The following is a 19,445-nucleotide window of genomic DNA, read 5'->3' on the forward strand; positions in this document are numbered from 1 at the left end:
ATCCTGAGTAAAAGAATGAATAAATTATATAAAATACTCAAAGTATTCAAAGTTGTTTAACTTCCATCTCCCTTTTGTTTATTTTCTACTTTGATTACATCCTAAACATTATATCCCACATGTTTTTGGCATGCAGCCCAAGTTCTACTGCTGTCTCTCAAAAAAACCAGTCTGCATGTTCTCAGGAGTGTTCTTGTGACTCTCCAAGTAAACTGCCTGTGCTCTCTCAGTTATTTCAAGATCCACTGAAGCTGCATGGTACCAGAATATTAAATGTATTCAATACAGTCATAAATTATAGCCAGTAGAATTAAGTTCAACATTCTAGACATGTTCTTATTAGGAAAAAGCTGCTGGGCCTATCCCTTGGCACTCAAGAAAGCATATTTCTCCCCATTGAAGTTTTAGCTGCACTTGATTTTCCAGTATTGATATCAATATGAGAAATTTTGTCATGTGTCCTTCATTCTGTATTTATTCACTTGAGGTTTGCTTTGGCTGATGATTTTCATCTCCATATTTGATCTATAACTATTTTATTGTTTTATTTTTAAAATAGATTATTTACATATGCTTATAATTTGTTTGGATCAAATCTATCACCTTTCTTTTCTCTCTAACGCTTCTCCTATCCTCTCCCCACTTTTCCATTCAAGTCATGATTGAGTGCTGTCACTTCGGCGTACTCTTCTTAAATATATTAAAGTGAAGTTTCTTTGAATTAGTGTTATAGTCTTTAACATATTCAGGAAGTGAAGTTAAGGTTTTGAGGGAAAGACATAAATGTGGAGGTATATTTCCTACCTATAAAAACCTGGTGGCACTTGCTCAACCAGGAAGTTCTTCTCCAGGTCTTGAAGGATGTCATTCAGCATTCGGACACGGCTGGGAGCTCTCTCCTGTGGGTCATTAGCAGGACGCATCTCATCTGACTGGAAGAGTTCAGCACTTTCCCTCAGGTGTGCTGCCATGTCAAGCAGGTGAGGGACACTGGGCTCATCACCTGGTGAAGAGAAATGAGGCCATCTTAGGGGACATTTCATCACAGGAGCCAAGCAGACATATTTCCATCTTGATTCTCTTTTATAAATCAGATAGACCCCTGATGAGAGAGTGGCCTATCATCAATAGTTCTGTCAGTTGCCTCTCCAAACCAAGGTTTATATGCTTCAGTTAAATTCTAATAACATATTTTTCTACCAAACATATTGTCCAAACTTGTGTTTATATTCTTTTACATTAAGTGAATGGCTACTCACTCATGACAGAAGGTCAGTACTGATGATGGGTATTACTATATTACAATCACTGAATTAAGCTTCATACACAATTATTTTATTAAATAATCACCAAGTGTTTTAGTTACATCATTTAAAAATTTCTAAGCCTTGTTTATTTTACACAAGATGAGATTAATTAAGGCTCACAAATTAATTAGGTCACAAATCATCAAGCAAGTAACAGGGTTGAATTGGAACCTTGATCTTGCTGGCTCAACAGTCCTTGCTCAATACAGTATTCCTGCATTTGAAGAAAAACAAGTAAAAGATACATGCATGGTGATGCATGCCTGCTTTGCCAGCATTTGGGAGATAGAGGCAGAAGTATCTTGAACTCAAGGTCATTCTTTTTTTTTTAAATGTTCTTTTATTTATTTATTTATTTATTTATTTATTTATTTATTTATTTATTTATTTATTATGGATACAGTATTCTGCCTGCATGTATTCCTGCAGGCCAGAAGAGGGCACCAGATCTCATTACAGTTGGTTGTGAGCCACCATGTGGTTGCTGGGATTGAACTCAGGACCTTTGGAAGAACAGTCAGTGCTCTTAACTGCTGAGCCATCTCTCCAGCCCCTCAAGGTCATTCTTGGTTACATAGAGAATATGAATCAACCAAGGCCACATCAGACACCATCAAAAGCAATAGATTTAAAAAAAAACATAAAAGAATGAAAAGGAAAGAATATCTCTTCTTATAATTAGATGTAAAATATGTCACTATATGGTATTACATGCCTTGTGGCTCTATTTTTTTTCAATAGAAGTTTTTCATAATGCATATTTGAAATGTATTTTTGACTTTACAATATACCAGAAATCATTACATATGCTGCTACATTTATTTTGTTTGTTTCTCAGATAACAGTTTTTTTGTTTATTTTTTCACTTGTTGGGCAGCTTATTAATAGTGTTAGCAAAGCATCCACAGGTCCACCCTTTGTCCAAGAGAAAAGTCATGTCTAGAACTACAGTTGATTTGGACCTTTGGACAAGCCTACCAGAGTCTGGTGTCATGTTCTCACCCCCAAGTATCTGTGTGATATTTGTAGCACGCCTGATCGTCTAAAACCTTAAGTGTCAAATAAGTATAATAACATTACTTACTGCATAGCTCTTTCATTGATGATCAAATGACCAAGCACTTCCCTCCAAGTAAGCAGATGTTATTTGAAACCATGTTTGAAAACATATCTGTTAGACTTTTACGAGAGAAGTTTCAATGATCATCTTCTATATACTCCATAATTATTATAGGACAATGGCTACTATCATTCTTAAGTGACTTGAGACAACTAATTCCAACAAAATCAACATATCAGTGCAGAGTTACTTCAAGTCAAATTGTTTCAGGAACATAGACATACAGTCTAGGTTTCTGTCACAGGAGTGTGGCACTGAGGGTGGCAGATGCAGCATCCTTCTAAGGTTTTCATTGTGGGGAGTCTTGGGCAGAAGAAAATAACCACAAAAAAATTCTCCTGTGGAAGTCCAAGATGGTCAGCTCCTCAGACACCTGGTATCTGTATAATTACAAACTTTCTGTGCATTTCCTTTCATTGTAGAGTCCAGGAATTTCCTTCATGTGCTAGTACACTTACTCTGCTCATTTAAAATTTAAGAAGTCCTATAAAAATAATGTGGTATGATGATAATTTATGAGAGAGATAGAGCTAATTCACAAAATATGACTCACAAAATCACTAACTGTTACTATCATGAATTTTAGAGTGTAGTTGAATGTGTACACTCAGTAAATGCTAAATGAACAGAGTGGATTCAATAAGGCCTGTTCATAAAATGTCCAAGGCAAACTAGAATCATGTGACAGAGATAATGTGACAAATCCTCCCATTTCTGTGTCTTTTCCCCCTCAGATAGAGGGGGGAAAGAACAAGAGAGGGAATGGGAGTGAATGCTATTAAACTATAAGCATATATAAAATGGTCAAATAATACATTTTTGTTCCATTTAATGAATGTGTGTTTAGGACAAGTTGTAGAAATCAGTTCTCTCCTTCAACCTGTGAACTTTGGGAACACAACTCAAGGCATCAGGCTTGGTAACAAGTGCCTTAACCTGCTGAGCCATCACACTGGCCTACATTTAAAAAAATTAAAACATATAATTCATTGTATAAAGTGTGTGAAAACGTTTACAGACTGGCTTAAAAGAAGAATCTGAACAAAACATAAAATTTTAAGTATTGTATGTTTACAGATGTTGTTAAGGTTTGTACAGAAGAAATATGAAGCTGAAGATAATTTTTAGATCCTTTCTCACAAATAATGATGTGGTCCATTCAACTGCCAGAGTCACCGTGTTTGGGCACTTTCTGTTTCACTGTGCATTTCACATTGATTAATTGTTGTGCTTGATTACCCAACAGATCATGAGGATAACATTTTATTCGTTTAGTTCCAAATAACTTAGTGGAATTTTAGAAAGACATGCTTTCTCTTAAAGTGTGATTATTCACCAAAGCTAATGAATAAAAAACTCAGATTATTTTTGCACAAAGAATAAAGGAGATGGATAAAGTATATTAGAATTCACTGAAACTGAAAGAGTGAGCAAAGAATAAAATAAGTTCAACATCTTTGAGATTCTTCCACTTAAGAAAGAAATATCTGTTCTGATCTACCATCCACTGCAGAATTGAAGATATTACTACAGAATCAAGTGAGACAAACTGTACCATTCTCTCTTATTTAGCTTTAAACGAATTTATCTTTTATGGTACTCCTGAGAACTGACAGCTTTCGGGACTACTTAGTTCCAGAAAAAAAAAAAAAGTGGCAACCTGCCTGACACACAGCAGCCATTACTTCCGGAGTCGGAGGTCAGGGATTGAGAAGCAGCTCCACTTGTAATGCTCACCCAATCTTTCCAAGGCATAAATTATGCTTCAAGGAATCTTAGCAGCCATCTCCCTGACAATCAATTAGAGCTTGTTATTACCTTTCAAATAGTCACAGAAAGAAACTCCCCTATCTCTCTTTGAAATTTTGTTGATCCCAGGTGAAGTAACCCTTCATGTTTTTTGGATCTGAATGAGATACAGTTAGCTGTATCACAGAAAGACATTTGTCTACTTAGTTATAGCAATTTTCATGGTACCTAAAATTACACCAGATGTGTCAATTAATGAAGGAACCACTACATTACCTAGTAATATCACAGAATCCAAACATTGGTATCATTTTTATCTCTTTGTGTCTGTTTCTCAGTTGAAAAGAAACTCATAAAGGAAAATACAATGTATTTTTCTCTATATATCTGGCTACTGGGGTAATAGCTATTCTACCATAATCATTTTAAAGAAAAGAAAACAACAATTGAATGTTGAGTTATAAGATAATGTCTTCTTTGAAATATATTGATTCATTACACAATGTTTACAAAATCATTCAGGGAGATATTTGGTATGTAACAGTCACCTATGATACTATTTTCTTTACTTTCTAGATTTAAACGATTTACCTGAAAAAATAGAAACATAAAAAAGAAGAAATTATTTTAAGGTAGTAATCAGTTAAGTTATTTAACATTAAATCAAAATATTCACCCACAGATCTTCTATAAACACTTTAAATTTCACTTAAGGCCTGGAATGTCAGAGAATGCAAAACTGCTGGAACCTATTATCAGTTCACCTTTAAAAGATAATATTTCCATTTGATGAAAAACTATGCCCAGAAACAAAAGACTTCTCAGAAAAAAGGTTAAGATTACCTTAAAGCTATATCCATGAGATCTACAAACCAATGATTTGATCTCAATAAAAAGATAACAGTGGTATCTACATAATTACTACAAATGTGGTCTGGAGTAAATTACTTAATGTCTGTCCTTGACCACCCTTAAGGAAAACAGTCAATTAATTTTCTAAATGTGTAGACCACTATAAATCAATTGCTTTTACTAGAATAGACAAATTAAATAAGCTATCTCCAACTTATTTTTGAGAGAGAGAAAAACAACAGTATTTTCACAGTTTTCTGAGTTTAACCTCAAAGATTTTCTCCCAAATACTTTCCAGATCTCTGTCCCCCAGTGTCACAGTACTCCCTGTTTACACATTAAGAAATCTCAGTTCATTCTGGGATGTCTGTGTCTGAAGCCATGTGTCCTCACCGAGGGCTGGCCTCATCAACCTCTGTGAAGAAAGAAAAGGATTGATGTGGGTGTAAAGGAATGCAAGATCAACCTTTAAAAATGATGGTCATGTCTTTACCTCTGGTGAAAAGCCAACCAATAATACATTTTTAGAGCTCTGTAGAAAATACTAATTTGTTTTAAATGTTGCTTGATATAGTACATAATATTTAAAACTGCCTACTAAAATTATGTATTCCAGATGTTTTAAGTTCTTCTACATTTTGAATGGAAGACTCTTGCATTTTCCATGCATCTCAACGTAAAATTCATGGACTTAGGAAGTTCTTAAGAAGTAATTATTATGACATTCATATGTCAATGCTAGGAAATAGGTAAAGGCAAATAAGATTAATAGTTATAATAATGTATGACTTAGTTAGAAATGAACATAATACTCATAAACATGCAGTGTCAATGTCATGTGAAATCATCGTATGTAAGGGCCACTGATGCCTTTGTGGATCATTTACCAAAAGGAAGAAAAATTTTGGAGACATATTTTGGGATTATTTAAAAACAGATTATGCCAAATGATTTTTGAAAGTTCTGGCACTTTCTATATACTAAATCATGTCAAGGATGTTTTCTACCTTAAACAGAAATATTGATGTGTCGCTGCAGCTGCACTGTAGAAGACAAACTCTCCTCACTCAGGGAGTCTCCTGCAAATCTAGACCACTATTACCCTACAGCATCCTTTCCTAACTAGTGTGTGGCTCCTAAGCAGTGTTGTATTGTGGATTGAGAGGTATATTGAGATCTAGCAATTCTTTTTTTTTTTTTATAAAATTTCTTTTTTTTAAAAAAAAGATTTATTTATTTATTATGAATACAGCATGTATGACTGCCCGCCAGAAGAGGGCACCAGATCTCATTTCAGATGGTTGTGAGCCACCATGTGGTTGCTGGGAATTGAACTCAGGACCTCTGGAAGAGCAGTCAGTGCTCTTAACCTCTGAGCCATCTCTCCAGCCCCGAGATCTAGCAATTCTAAATGGAAGCCTAACCTATGAGTGATTAAATGCACTTATCTGTCCAAGACATATAACCTCCTTTAATCTATGTTTCAAATTAAATCTAATCCTGGCAGCTCATGAACACAGCTCTTGACTCGTGTCACACACGGTATATAAGGCAAACTTAACATAGTATACTGGCATCTTTGTATAGTGACCTCAGGACTGCCCAAATATTTCTCAGAAATCTTATTCCTCATGAAGATTATGCAGGGTTTCCCAAATACCTTCCCTAGTAGGTCAGAAGATCCACATAACTGACACATTTCCTATACACATAAGCCATCAAGATCCAACACCAACTAGAGTGCTGACAGAACCCACTAGGTCTATACCTGTCCTGACATGACAGCATCTAGGTCTGTACAAGACACCCTCCAGCCTACACTACTTCATAGCTTGATGAATTTTATAGGGATAAACCACTGTGCCTTTATCTGCCTTACAAACTGACAAGTTTATCGCTGTCCTATTTTAAAGACCAATTTTACTTTCTACTTTTGTGATTTCTTAGGTTAGGGTTTCATAGTCCAAAAGTTTTAGATATTAGCTTATTTGCACTTACATATGATTTGGTTCTATTTTACAATTGTAGTTTTAAAAATTCTACTCCATTTCCTTTTAAATTATGGGGGAAATGTACTGGTTGTACTCAAACACTACATTTTTACATAAAACAAGCATAGCCTTTCTCATTTACTACTGTTTCTCAGAAGCCACTGCTGTATCCACAAGTTTATTACAGCTTTAAAGGCACTAACATTTACACAATCACTGCTTAGACCTCTCTGATGTAAAGCAACACAAAAAGGATGATGTGCTTGATGTAATATGGTGGTTAAAAGCTTAATAGGATATTATTTGGAAGAAAATATATGCTACTTGATGTCATCTTAAAAATATCTAATAGCACCATTAAAGAGAATAAAAGAAATTGTCAATATGATGTCAGCCAAGAGAACAACAGCTCTTTATTATGCTACACTTTCTATTCCTCATGCTGTCTTCTTCAGTAGGAGCCACAATGCATCATCTCAGCTGGCTATTAAACACTCAGGTAAAGGAAGATGTATGGGAGCTAAAGCAAGAATAATGCTCAGATAATCCAGACTTGATTTTACAGTGCATATCGAATATTTAAAGATGAATAATAGAGAAAACTATATAGTAACTATGGCTAAACTGAACGCAAACAAGATCCCCATTGGCAAAGATTACAAAAGGGTATTTGGGGAAGAATTAGGCACTGGCCATTTTTCAAAAAGTAGTTTGGCATTATATTCTTGAAGGCAAAAATTATCTGATAGCACAGGCAGACTTCATTCGGGAGTACTTTAGCTACATGTACTTTAGCTACTTTCCTCAACACTGCATGGAGTGAGTTTTTCCTTCGTGTAAATCTAAATAAGAAATGTCCCCCAGTAGGTTCACATGTTTAAAGTTTGGTCCCCAACTTGTGGTGCTGTTTGAGGTGGTGAAGCCTTTTGGAGATGGGACCTTGCAGGAAGCAGTACAGCACTGGGAATGGACCAGCTTTCCGCGCATTCTTTCTGCCTCGTGTTTGTTGTTGAAGAGGTGATGTCACAGATTTGTCCTCTGACTGCCTGTTGCCAGGCCTCCCCACCAACATGGACCTCTCTCCCTTTATGGAACCTCTCTCCCTTTCTGGAACTCTTTCTTCTATAAGTTTCCTTGGTGATCATATTTTATCACAACAGAAAATTAACCAATCTTCTAACACTGTATGGAGTGAGCTCTGCCTCCATCCCTGCTTGCCTGGTATGAAAAAATGAACCATGAACTCTTTATGTAACTTACTGATGCTGCCACTGTGCAGAGGAGTAAAGTTCTGACTGACAGCTTTGAAAGAGAGAGCTAAAGATTTCTGTTCTTTTTAAAAGATACATGTATTTTATGAATATGAATATTTTGCTTGCATGTAAGTATATGTATCACATAAGTCAAAGGAACCAATTGAGCCCAGAAGAGGATATTAGATTCCCTAGAACTGGATATACAGACAATTTTGAGCTATCAAGTGGCTTCTGGGATCTGAACCTGGGTCCTTTGCAAGAACTACAGTACTCTTAACCACTGAGATGCCTCTCTAGCTCCCAATACTTTCTAAAATGAACTATATTCATGTACTATACATTCTTATCGTTATCCACCTCAGGCAGAAATTTGAAGCTGTATATTTAAGGGTATATGTGAGTTTAATTTAGCATGGTCTAATTCAAAAAAAGAAAAGACAAGGTTTCAATAAAATTGCTGAACTTGAGGGAATGTCCTTATATTCTATTACAAGTAAGAATTATTTATGATCTTGTTGCTGGAGAACAAACCCAGGGCATTGAACATACAGTCTAAGCAAACCTACTGAACCAAAGAAATGATCAAACTCTATTAAAGCTCAACATTAACGCAAAAGGTTTAGAGTAATAGATTGACTGATATTTTGTGACTTCATAGGCATGGAGTTCGGGATTAAAAATACATTCTGGAAGATTTTTAATATAATAGTTACTATAGTGGGAGAGTAGGAAAAATAAGAGGTTGACATCTGACTGCAGTCATAAGCAGAGGAAACACATCTGAGTGTGGCCTTGGGGAAGGAAAAAAATCATCACAAAGGGGGAAGTGTGACTGACAGCAAATTGTGCAACAAGAGATGAAAAAAAGTAAACTGTGGGAGCCCACAGAAGCTTCCTAGTGATTCCTTACTCAGGGTCAGAGAATCTGGGGTTGCTTTACACAGCAGGGCTATGTAAGAAGATGATTTGGCCATGGACGTGTTTGCCAGGTGTTTGTAAGGGTCTACACTTGGTGTACAGTGTGCTTTGATTTTGCTTCTCCATTTGGCATATATAAAAAGCCTTTTTGAATAAATGAAGAAGCTGTTGGGTATTGACCCAGGCCCTCCTGAAGCTATCCTGTGTTTCTTCTCACTGTCTATGTCTCTCTATCTGCTATTTTCTTATCCTTCTCTCCTCCAGCTAAGAACCCTTCAAAAGATTGGAACAGGTTGGAGCTGGACTCTCACAGTAAACACATAATTCCAAGGAATATGAAAAGAACCAAGAAAATAGAATATCAATGAAAGGGCATTATTTGAAAAACAAGCAGAACCAGTGATTTTGAAGAAACCCTGTGGGGGGAAAAAACTCTAGCTGGACAGGCCAACACCAACAGTATGAAAATGGATGAGATTCTGTTCTGGTTCCTCTTTCAAATATTTCATTGGTTTAAGTGTTGATTATCAATAAGTGAAGCATACACTTTAATATAGTCATATAGTCAGAATTAATATGTAAATAAAGTGAGGATTAAAGCTAAATTTATTTTTAAAAATATTTTTCAACCCTTTTGGTTGACTAAAAGAGACTGGAGGAGTGAGTGCTCTGAGAAATATTTACCACACAAATAAGCTGTGTTTCAGACATTCCTGTTATGAGCAATATGCTGGAGATCTAGCACCATTCCAAATGTCCATGGAAATAAAGTAAAGTTTGTTTTTGGAATCATTGGAATTTAGACTGCCATGGACTTGAAGGGGAGTTCGCAAAACTAGGTAAGCAGGGAGATGGCTCCCCGTGTATCCCCAAGCGCAGAGCTGACACTGGTGGTAATTAAAACCAAAATGGAGACAGATGGCGCTAGAACAAGAATCATGCAATTTGTTCGGTGTATAACTTAATTTTGCCAATTAGAAAATTCATTTTATATTACTCAGGAAGAAAATTAAACACATTATATGGGTTTCAAATGCTCATGACATTTAAAAATTGAAATTACAAATATAACAGGACTGTAAATCCTGGTCTCTCTGCACCATCACCTTAAAAATTCTGCCCTGTTCCCAAATGCAGTGAATGACATCAGTGAACTATCAAAGCTAATAAGATGGAAGAAGATCCCATCAAATCAGCATTGTCGGTTATTTAAGGAACAGGGGGATAGCTGCCAACAAGTATTTAAACTTAGTGAGACAATCCAAAGTTGGCAACAAGCCACAGTGTTCAAAATTACGTTTCCTACTAAGTCTGGCTAGCACTAAAAAATGTATATATAGCCAGATCAAATGGAAATTACTTCTGCTTACTTGGGCTCATGCAACTTTTACAATAACTTTAAATTATTAATATTCAGACTTCTGACTATGAAAAAAATAGGCACCACAACTCTATAGGCATTGATTGTTTTAAAGTGCTTTTATATGTTAAAATATAGTAAAAGTGAGAAACAGCAACTGATTGAAATTATTAGCGCCGGGCGGTGGTGGCGCACGCCTTTAATCCCAGCACTCGGGAGGCAGAGCCAGGCGGATCTCTGTGAGTTCAAGGCCAGCCTGGGCTACCAAGTGAGTTCCAGGAAAGGCGCAAAGCTACACAGAGAAACCCTGTCTCGAAAAACCACAAAAAAAAAAAAAAAAAAAAAAAAAAAAAAAAAAAAAAAAAAAAAAAAAGAAATTATTAGCTACCTATTCTCTAGTTTGTTTGCAGGTTCCCCAACTGTAAGCCTACTTTACTGTTCATTTCCTTGATGCCTACCCTGACTCCAACAATCCAGTGCCATCGCTTTCTAGGAGAATCTTTCAGACTTACCTTTCTTTATCAAAAGCATATCTAAGGAGTCTGAGGGAAGTATATGAGTCATTAAAAGCCTTGTCTTAGAAGCATAAGGAATTGAGTTCAATCCCTAGCTCCCACATGAAAAGCTAAACTTGTTGGCACAGGCTTAGAATTCCACCATTTTGGAGTCAGAGGCAAGCAAGTCTCCAGCTAACTAGTCATCATCTTAGCCTAATTACTCAGTCCCAGGATACTGAGAGACTCTGCCTTAAAAGACACATAGAAGCACTTGAGGACAAAGGAAGAGCAGCAAATCGTGTCCTCTGGTCTCCAAATATGTGCACATGTGTACCTGTGCACACACACATGAATTAAAACACACAAAATACATCTGAAGTGCATCATTTACCTTATCCGTCACTATTTCCACTCCATTTCCATATATATATATATATATATATATATATATATATATATATATATATATATATATATATACATATATATATATATATTCTATTTTGTCTTTGGCATTGACCAAATATTAAAAGCCAAGGTCACTCGGTCAAAATATGTTTTCAAGAAAGACACAGTAAATCAACTCTAACAAATTATTCACTAGTAAATGATACTTCTTTCTGGTGCTTGTGGGAACAGTGGAGAATGGTTCCCTGTGACCATAAACTAGTGTCATAAATAAACAAGATGGCCAATTGTCAAGGGTGAAAATTACAGTACTGAAAATACAATTGGGTTTCAGGGATCTTAGTCCTCACACTGCTTGAACTGAAGGTCACTTTTTCTTTTCCTTTATGATAATTTAGAACATGAGACTAATCATTCCTGACTGTCATAACAGAATAAGAAATAAATCAGCAATTTAAGCTTGTATTAAGCAGCAACAATGTGTATTTCAATTAACATGCTACAGAGACTGTTTAGTACATGGAAGTGGCATTGTTGACAAAATCAATTACTTACTTAGGTATTGAGATCGTAGTCATATTTATACATTAGCATTTTGAAGTAATATGTATTGGAAATATAGCTATAGCCAATATGATAGTAATTGAACAGGTTCATACAAGTTAGCAAACAATTAATATTTCATCATTTTAAGTTAGGATGACTTAAAACCAAAAGAAAAAAAAGCCTATATTGAAGGCTACAAGCCACAGACAGCTCTTTGACAAATATTTAGGCACAAGACATTAAAGGAATTTTAAACATATGTTTGTTAAATTTTATTTTACTATCATTGAAATTTTAATATGGGTAGCTAAAATTGGACTTCATAATTCTGAATTAAACTCCACTACCCAAGAGTTTCCCATGAGACATAAAACAATGAAAATCACTAAGAGTGAAAGGCAAAGTTCTTCACCTACAGAAGAGGCACCCTAACAAAACAGCAAGCAGCCAGGCATTCCCACACAAAACCTAGTAACACACAAAAGCTTCAAACACTTCTGCATTTAGATGGCAGAATCTGATCTCAAATGGAAGTAAATCCCTACAAAACAACCAGGGTTTTGTCTCTTAGTAGTAATCCTTCTTGCTATAATGGCATGTACCTGAATAGAGTTATTAACCTGGGCTACATGTAGCGTGTTTTCATTTTTACACATTTATTTATCTTGTGTCTGTCATGTGCCATGGTACATGTGTGGAAGTCACAAGACATCTTGTGGGAGTCAATTTTCTTCTACCATTTGAATATTATGTTGGTTTAAACACAACAACAAGAACCTCAGAGTGCCCAGAATGTGTCTGTGTTTCACTTAGGAAAAGAAATTAGTAAAGCATTTTTCCTTGATGTCATTTAATCAAGAGCAAGGGCAGATTTCAATTCTCTATTTCCCTTCCTGTGTCTTCTGCCATTCCTGTATGTCTATTGTAGGAGAATGCATCTATGCTTGCCTGAATGCTATCTTGTGAGTCTGTTTCTCCCTGGCTCTGTCTGTAGGTCTCTAACAAAGAGCTTTGCTCTCTCGTTTACTGAATAGTCCAGAAAGAATTGACATGAGTAAGGTACTGTACAGCAATCTTTAAACAGAGTTTATAAAGGATGAAGTTACTGACTCCCACTGACCACACCTGACCAAGAAAACAAAGAGTACTACAAACATGGTTTGTCAAACAATATACATAGACTGTGTCCAACATTTATGGTAGATATTAATTTATTAAGGGCATTTTTCTTATGAATGGTTTTAAGCAAATATTAACACATATACTCATGCATTGCTCTCTGGGCTAGGGGCAGAGAAGAGTATATAATTTAAGATTTCAGCTATGCATTACCTTAGGTTGTAAAAGTTGATTATATGGAAAATCTAAAGCAAGTAAGCTTGGTTGTTTTCTTACATGTAGGATAAACAGCCTGAGTATACAGTGGGATAGCAGTCTTAAGTGACCTCAAAGTATATTATTAGTTGTGAGGTTCAGCAAAAGTTCTAGCTTCTTTGGGCAGAGGGGATGTTTCCCTAAAAATGCATCCCACAGGTTGTGGGTGAGGGGCAGGTTGGAGCTCAGGCCTCAGCATGTTTTGAGCCATGTCACTGACCTGAAGTGATTTATTTGCCTTCTTCCTCTACCTTCAGCCTGGCACTGCTCTAATTGCATGGCTTCTCTACCTGCTCAGGTCTGGGTTATTTTGCCTCTCATGTCCTGTCTATGACTAGGCCTAGGAGATTAAAATGAGAGAGTTCTAAATCACTTCCCATTTTTCAAACAATAATAACTCCTTCTGAATTAATTCTTGTCTAATTTTTGACAACTTAGTTCTCAGTTAATGAAGTACAAGAATATGACAGTCTCTGTGATCCTCTTGATCCTTTGTCCTAAACAGGACCACAAAGAATTATCTGACCTACTTCTCAGAACAGTTATAAGACCTTTTCAGTGCTATCTCGCCCATGCTGGAAGCAAGGAAGCTCCTTATCTCTGACTATAGGGATACAGCTGCCTAGAGAACAAACTGAAGCAGCAGGATTTGCTAAAATGCCAAAGGTGTTAGCACCAAGTCACACCCTTCCAATCTTTAAGCTTCCTCATGACTATCTACTGTTTATCAATCTTTAAATAAAAAGTAACTATTGTTCTCTATTTCCCTGAATCTTCATTTCAGAAGGCTCTTGTGTACATAAGATTTATATGAAGTAAATGTGTTTGCCTCAAAGAGTCTAATCATCATGCTAGGGAAAGGGACAATAATTGCTCTTCTCCACACCTACACCTCCATCTGAAGGTATAAAATGGTATAATTATGCTTAATTATCACATTTACAATATATATTTATTAACTCACACATTCTTTGGGGATCTCAAAGACATCTAAGAAATTGCCACTCCTTCACAGCTCTCTCATCTCAATCTCACATTGTCCCTACACCGTCACATCATTCTTTATGAATAGAGACTGGAGAAGACGTTACATGACCACATTTACCATCTATCATGTCCTCTATCTTTCCTCATACTTTAGGGATGAATTTTTCTACTCCCCCTTTGGTCTGCACACTTGTGCTTTCTTTGTGTTAATGTGCTGTGATCCTAACCCCCAGAAGAATTGCATCAGCCTGTCTGTCTTTGGGAAATAACTAGGTTATTAGTCCAGAATCCTCAAGCATGAGACAAACACCCTCATAAAGGAGGCCCAGATACTTCTCATCCACCTTCTGTCTTGTGAGGTTAGAGAAAACCACCAGCATCTGGGCACCAGGATGCAGAGACTAATCTGGGCTTGGATCTTGGGCTTTTCAGCCCTAGGGACCATGACTGTTAAATCCCTATTGTTTATCTAGTTTACAGCTTTTGTTACTGTGTCCCAAATGGGGCAACTCCCATCTTAACCACAGCAAAGCCCTCAAACTGAAGGTATTCTCAAGAAAATCAGGCCAGTAATTAATTCTTTCTTTATGAACAAATTTTGCCTCCCCACAAGACCATTACAATCAAAACAAAAATATGCTAACCTTCCTGACTCTGTCTACCACCACATGTCCTTGGTTAGTTCCTGTCTGCCTATTCTTTTTAAGTCCCTCTAATTAGGCTTTTGCACACACCATTGTTGAAAAACAACTTGTAACAAGTTACTTCTCTTGGGAGAAAAATGGGCCTATATTGAAAGGGGTCTTTGACTGCCCACCAAAACTAGATTAATAATAAGACACTCACTATAAATAATAGGTCTTTTTGAACCCTAAAAGTACCCTAAATTATAAAAGTGTTAGTAGTTGTTATAATAATAAACTACTTTGCCTACGTATTGTTTAAAAAAATAACAAAGAGCATTTAAAATCATTTTATTGACACATATTTTTACTTCCTCAATTTCTTTAACCTTTTAAATTGTAATTCTATTTTTCTTTCTTGCAGATGAATTGATCATAGACAATTTCCACTCAGAAAGAAACTTGTTTATAATTCTATTATACAATGTTGGTATTTTCAAGTACACTACTTGAGATTCTTTCTCATACATGATACTTTACAGAAGGACAAGGATTTCATAATGTTAAAAACCTCCTCTTTTGTTCTCTGAAAGTTTAAAGTACTGTCTTCCAGACCAACAGAATTTTATAGAGGATAAAGTTCAGATGCTAACGAAAAGCAAAACAGCCTCCAGAACAAACAAAACAGATTTTTAAAAAATAAAATTCTTAGAGAAAGGTTATTATTCACAGTACTGTTTATTTTCTGTACCTGCTCTACGTGTATTTTGTAAAATGTCATGTGCTTCACTACCACATTTCTGAGCTCCAAATATTCTAGAAATAGCAAATATGAAGTGGAGACAGAATGGCACCCGTAGCCATGGCAACCTTGGAGAGATGGAAGCCTGAAAGAAGAGAACTACAAAGATAAAAGAGTAGCCAAAAAGAGACAAAACCATTGTTTTCATCCAGTGTAAGAGTAAACACACAATAAACAAACTAACTTGGATGATTGGCTGAGGAAGAATAATTTCAACTTAAAAAAATATTTTTAATTCCAAGTCATTGGAGCTCTGACTCTGGAGGTTGCTCTGCTATCAGAAGACACTTTAAGCACTATGGTTAACATACTGGTTTTCTTTCGAATTGAGTAGTTTTCTATCACTGACCCATTAAAGATTTGCTAGCAGAATATGTGACTCAGGAGGAAGATGACAAGCTTAGCCACAATCCCCCCCTTTGTACGTAATAAATGAAGACAAGCAGTAACTTATTTGGATGGTGGGGGGTCTGAGTTCTGCAGATACATTTATATGTCAGGGACTGAGATAGAAACTATGGAACTGATCCTCTGGTTGCCTCACTGCTCCCTTTCACATGAACCAGGAATGTCTACCACATCCATAAGAACCAGTGCCAGAGGAGAAACTCAGGATTCCATGCTGTGTGGAATGAATGTGTTAGGGACAATGTTGGGGGAAAGGTGGATTCCTGAACTACTAGCTCACAATGAATCTGTGACTAGTAAGGGAAGCTCTGAGATCCAAATCTCTTTAATGACAGACAGCCATCAGCCTCCTTCAGCCTGGGACACACTGCCTTTTGTCACACAAAGTCTGTCTCAGTTCTGTCTGCAGGGTGGCTTAAACAGTTTTCAATTGTTTCCCTCCTCCCCTCTGGGGACAGAGCCACATCATTGCTACAACTTTTAAGAGACTGGATACTTCATCTAGTCCTTCTTGTAAGTATTTGAAAACTTTTACATTTACTAAAATTAAAACAATTTAAAGAAAAATTACCTTTAAGGCTGTTTTGAACTCCTAAGGCTATATCAAGGGCATTGAAGGGCAGAACAGGTTCACTGGCAATTTGTAGAATTACTTCTCCTGAGAGCTGAAATGAAAAGAAAAAATAATTTGTAGCATTCAGTAATTAAGATTGTCATTTATTTATTTATTGGTTATTTCACATTTTATTATATACCCACAGTAACAATAAAAAGAAACAAATTTAGTTTTGTAAAATCCTTTTCCTTTCAAATTGTTTTTGAGTTTATATTTCTGTAAAAAATAAAAAGGCTGGATAGCTTTCTCATGTCATAGGATAGTATAAGCATTTAATGGCTCATTCTTTTTTGACCTACAATGTCGAGAAGTTAGAGTTTGAAACAATTCTTTATATTCAAAAAAGGATCAAACATTTTAGAAAAATAACTTAAAAAAATCAACCTCTGGTTATTGAACTAATAAAAACTCTAGACACAGTTAACCATTGTTGTATTTCATTTAATGCATAATCAGTCTAATACATTTCTTTAGTCCCTTGGGTATGCTTTCTTAATGCTTAATTTTATTCCCAGTCATGCTTCTGAAATTTATCAAAACCAATGCTATATACATATATACATACATTTTTTTACAGAACACACCTCAATTTGAATTCAAAAATTAAATAAATCTTTAAATGGCATTACGCCAAAGACATGATGGGACTTTCTCATGTGCATACCCCTCACTCCACTCTAAAGCTGTTTTTGAAAACTGACCCATGTGCCACACCTGAGGTAGTGCATGCTGGTCACCTTCTGCTAGTCATCTGCCTTCACACAGCTATCACAGGACTTTAAGGCTACCAGCAAATACCATGCTACACCTTTTTTTCCCTCATAAATGATATTTAATGTTTTCCAGGGCTGCACAAATGTCCCTGTGTCTCTTACGAGCCTGAATCCAAGCTCAGAGTGAAACAAGACTGTATTGATATTATAAATATTCTAGGCATTGTGGCTAGTGCATAAAAACTACACATGGAAGTCAGAACGTGAGTCAGAACGTGAGTCAGGACAGAAACCACCTGAGATATAATATACCAGCTAAACAGGATTTTAGATATCCAGATCTATATATTCAAGAAGCCCCAAATCCTATATAAGTTAAAAACTGTACTTCCCTATTGTTCACACAATTCATTTCATGGTAAGAATGCAATTCAATCTGATCTGTCCAGGCTTGGGAAAAAATGTGTTTCTGGGAAATAAAGAGGAGAGATTCTGTTATTTGTTGGAGGTATTTTACTCCCATATATAGCAATGGATTTTCCCCAATGGCCAAGATATCTTTGCAGAGTTTGATCGCCAGCATATCTGTTGTAAATCCCATGGGAAGCTGCTGCCTGATCACACTGTGCTTTAGGAACAGAAAATTGCCTGCAGCAGGTTGTTAGGAGTCACCCTTGTACTCCACCTGCCCTGTCCAAATCATGCACTGAACACCAATATTTGGAAATAAATTATTTGTAAAAGAAAACTTTAAGTTATTAGGAAATAGGAAGATTCCTTTTCCAATCTGCATTGGATAATGGGAACTACAAAACAGACACGCTTTGTGGATGCTTTCAGTACCTGGAAGCTGCACTTTACAAAAGATTCAAATGAAGTGGGGGGTGAGGAGAAGAGTGACTGTGCTGATGGAGAACACTGTTTTGTTCTGTTTTAAAAGAGTTCGTTTGGCAGCACCAACAGCTGGAATATATGCCAGTCACCCTGCTACTTGTTTGGAATAGAACCTGGCAACAAAGAGTGGGACTTTGAAGGCACCTGGGCCATGATAGATGCTAAACCAGCTCCTTTTGTGGCTTCCTAAACGAGAGGGAGAGTGGTGTGCCCAGTGCCATGTGAGGGGAGAAGAGCTGTGCTGTAGGACAGCCTTCCTCAGACAGGAGAGTGCAAACTTCCCTGATGCTTACATGAGGCTTGGGTGCACCTCCTTGTAAGGAAACCCTTAGAAGCTGGCAGTAGAGGAATTCATTGCCATTCCTATGGCTGAAAGGACCCACACCAAGAAAGCATTAAAAATAATGGTAAGAGCTAAATACCAAAGACAGTTCTGGAATCAGATGCTGTTCAGTTCTTACACCACTTACTGCTCACCACAGCTGAGCAGAGCAGGTGTCACTGTGGTTTCACCCTAGATTATGAAACCAAACCTCAGAAAGTTTCGACAACCTTCTCACATCACCACACAGAGCCTGTTGTGAAACCAAAGCCATTTTGTTGTATCTTATGCTGTATGGAAGAGTCTTGGAAAGGCCTTTTCATTGATTATTTCTAAAGAATTAAAAGTAGATTCTAAAACTCTCTGTCCACACTCCTATTTGTAATACATACACATGCTTTCTGACTTAAATACATTAGTTTCTTGTAATATTGGCAGGCATTTGTCAGACCCTTAACTCCTAGACAGTGGTGACACCTAGAGCCTCATGTGGTATTGTCTGACGTACCGTCCATGTGTATATCTGGGAAAGTAAGTCTATAACTCACATGTAGATGCAAAGGGGCTACCGGGAGGTAACTAGGTTTAGGCTTGGTGCTGTGGGTTGCCCAATAAAGGAATACACAACTGAAAGGAGTGCAGTTGAAGCTTACATGTTCTTGTGCCCTTTGATCACAAGCACCCTGCCCACCCTGTTATCAC

General features: G+C 36.6%; 1 protein-coding gene across 5 annotated transcripts in view; it reads right to left on the reverse strand.

Moving 5' to 3' along the window:
• Naaladl2 (N-acetylated alpha-linked acidic dipeptidase like 2) overlaps nucleotides 1–19,445 on the reverse strand; it is a 1,340,311-nt gene that overhangs the window by 53,936 nt on the left and 1,266,930 nt on the right. For all 5 annotated transcript variants that reach the window (XM_052732134.1, XM_052732135.1, XM_052732131.1 and 2 more), the window contains 2 exons: nucleotides 16,770–16,863; nucleotides 805–1,003 (listed from right to left, as the gene is read on the reverse strand). In XM_052732134.1, coding sequence (XP_052588094.1) covers nucleotides 805–1,003; nucleotides 16,770–16,863 — 293 coding nt within the window. The remainder of the gene's footprint in view (nucleotides 1–804; nucleotides 1,004–16,769; nucleotides 16,864–19,445) is intronic.

Source organism: Peromyscus californicus, unplaced genomic scaffold, assembly GCF_007827085.1.
Source record: "Peromyscus californicus insignis strain IS unplaced genomic scaffold, ASM782708v3 Scaffold_9__1_contigs__length_137607984, whole genome shotgun sequence".
NCBI lineage: Eukaryota > Metazoa > Chordata > Mammalia > Rodentia > Cricetidae > Peromyscus > Peromyscus californicus.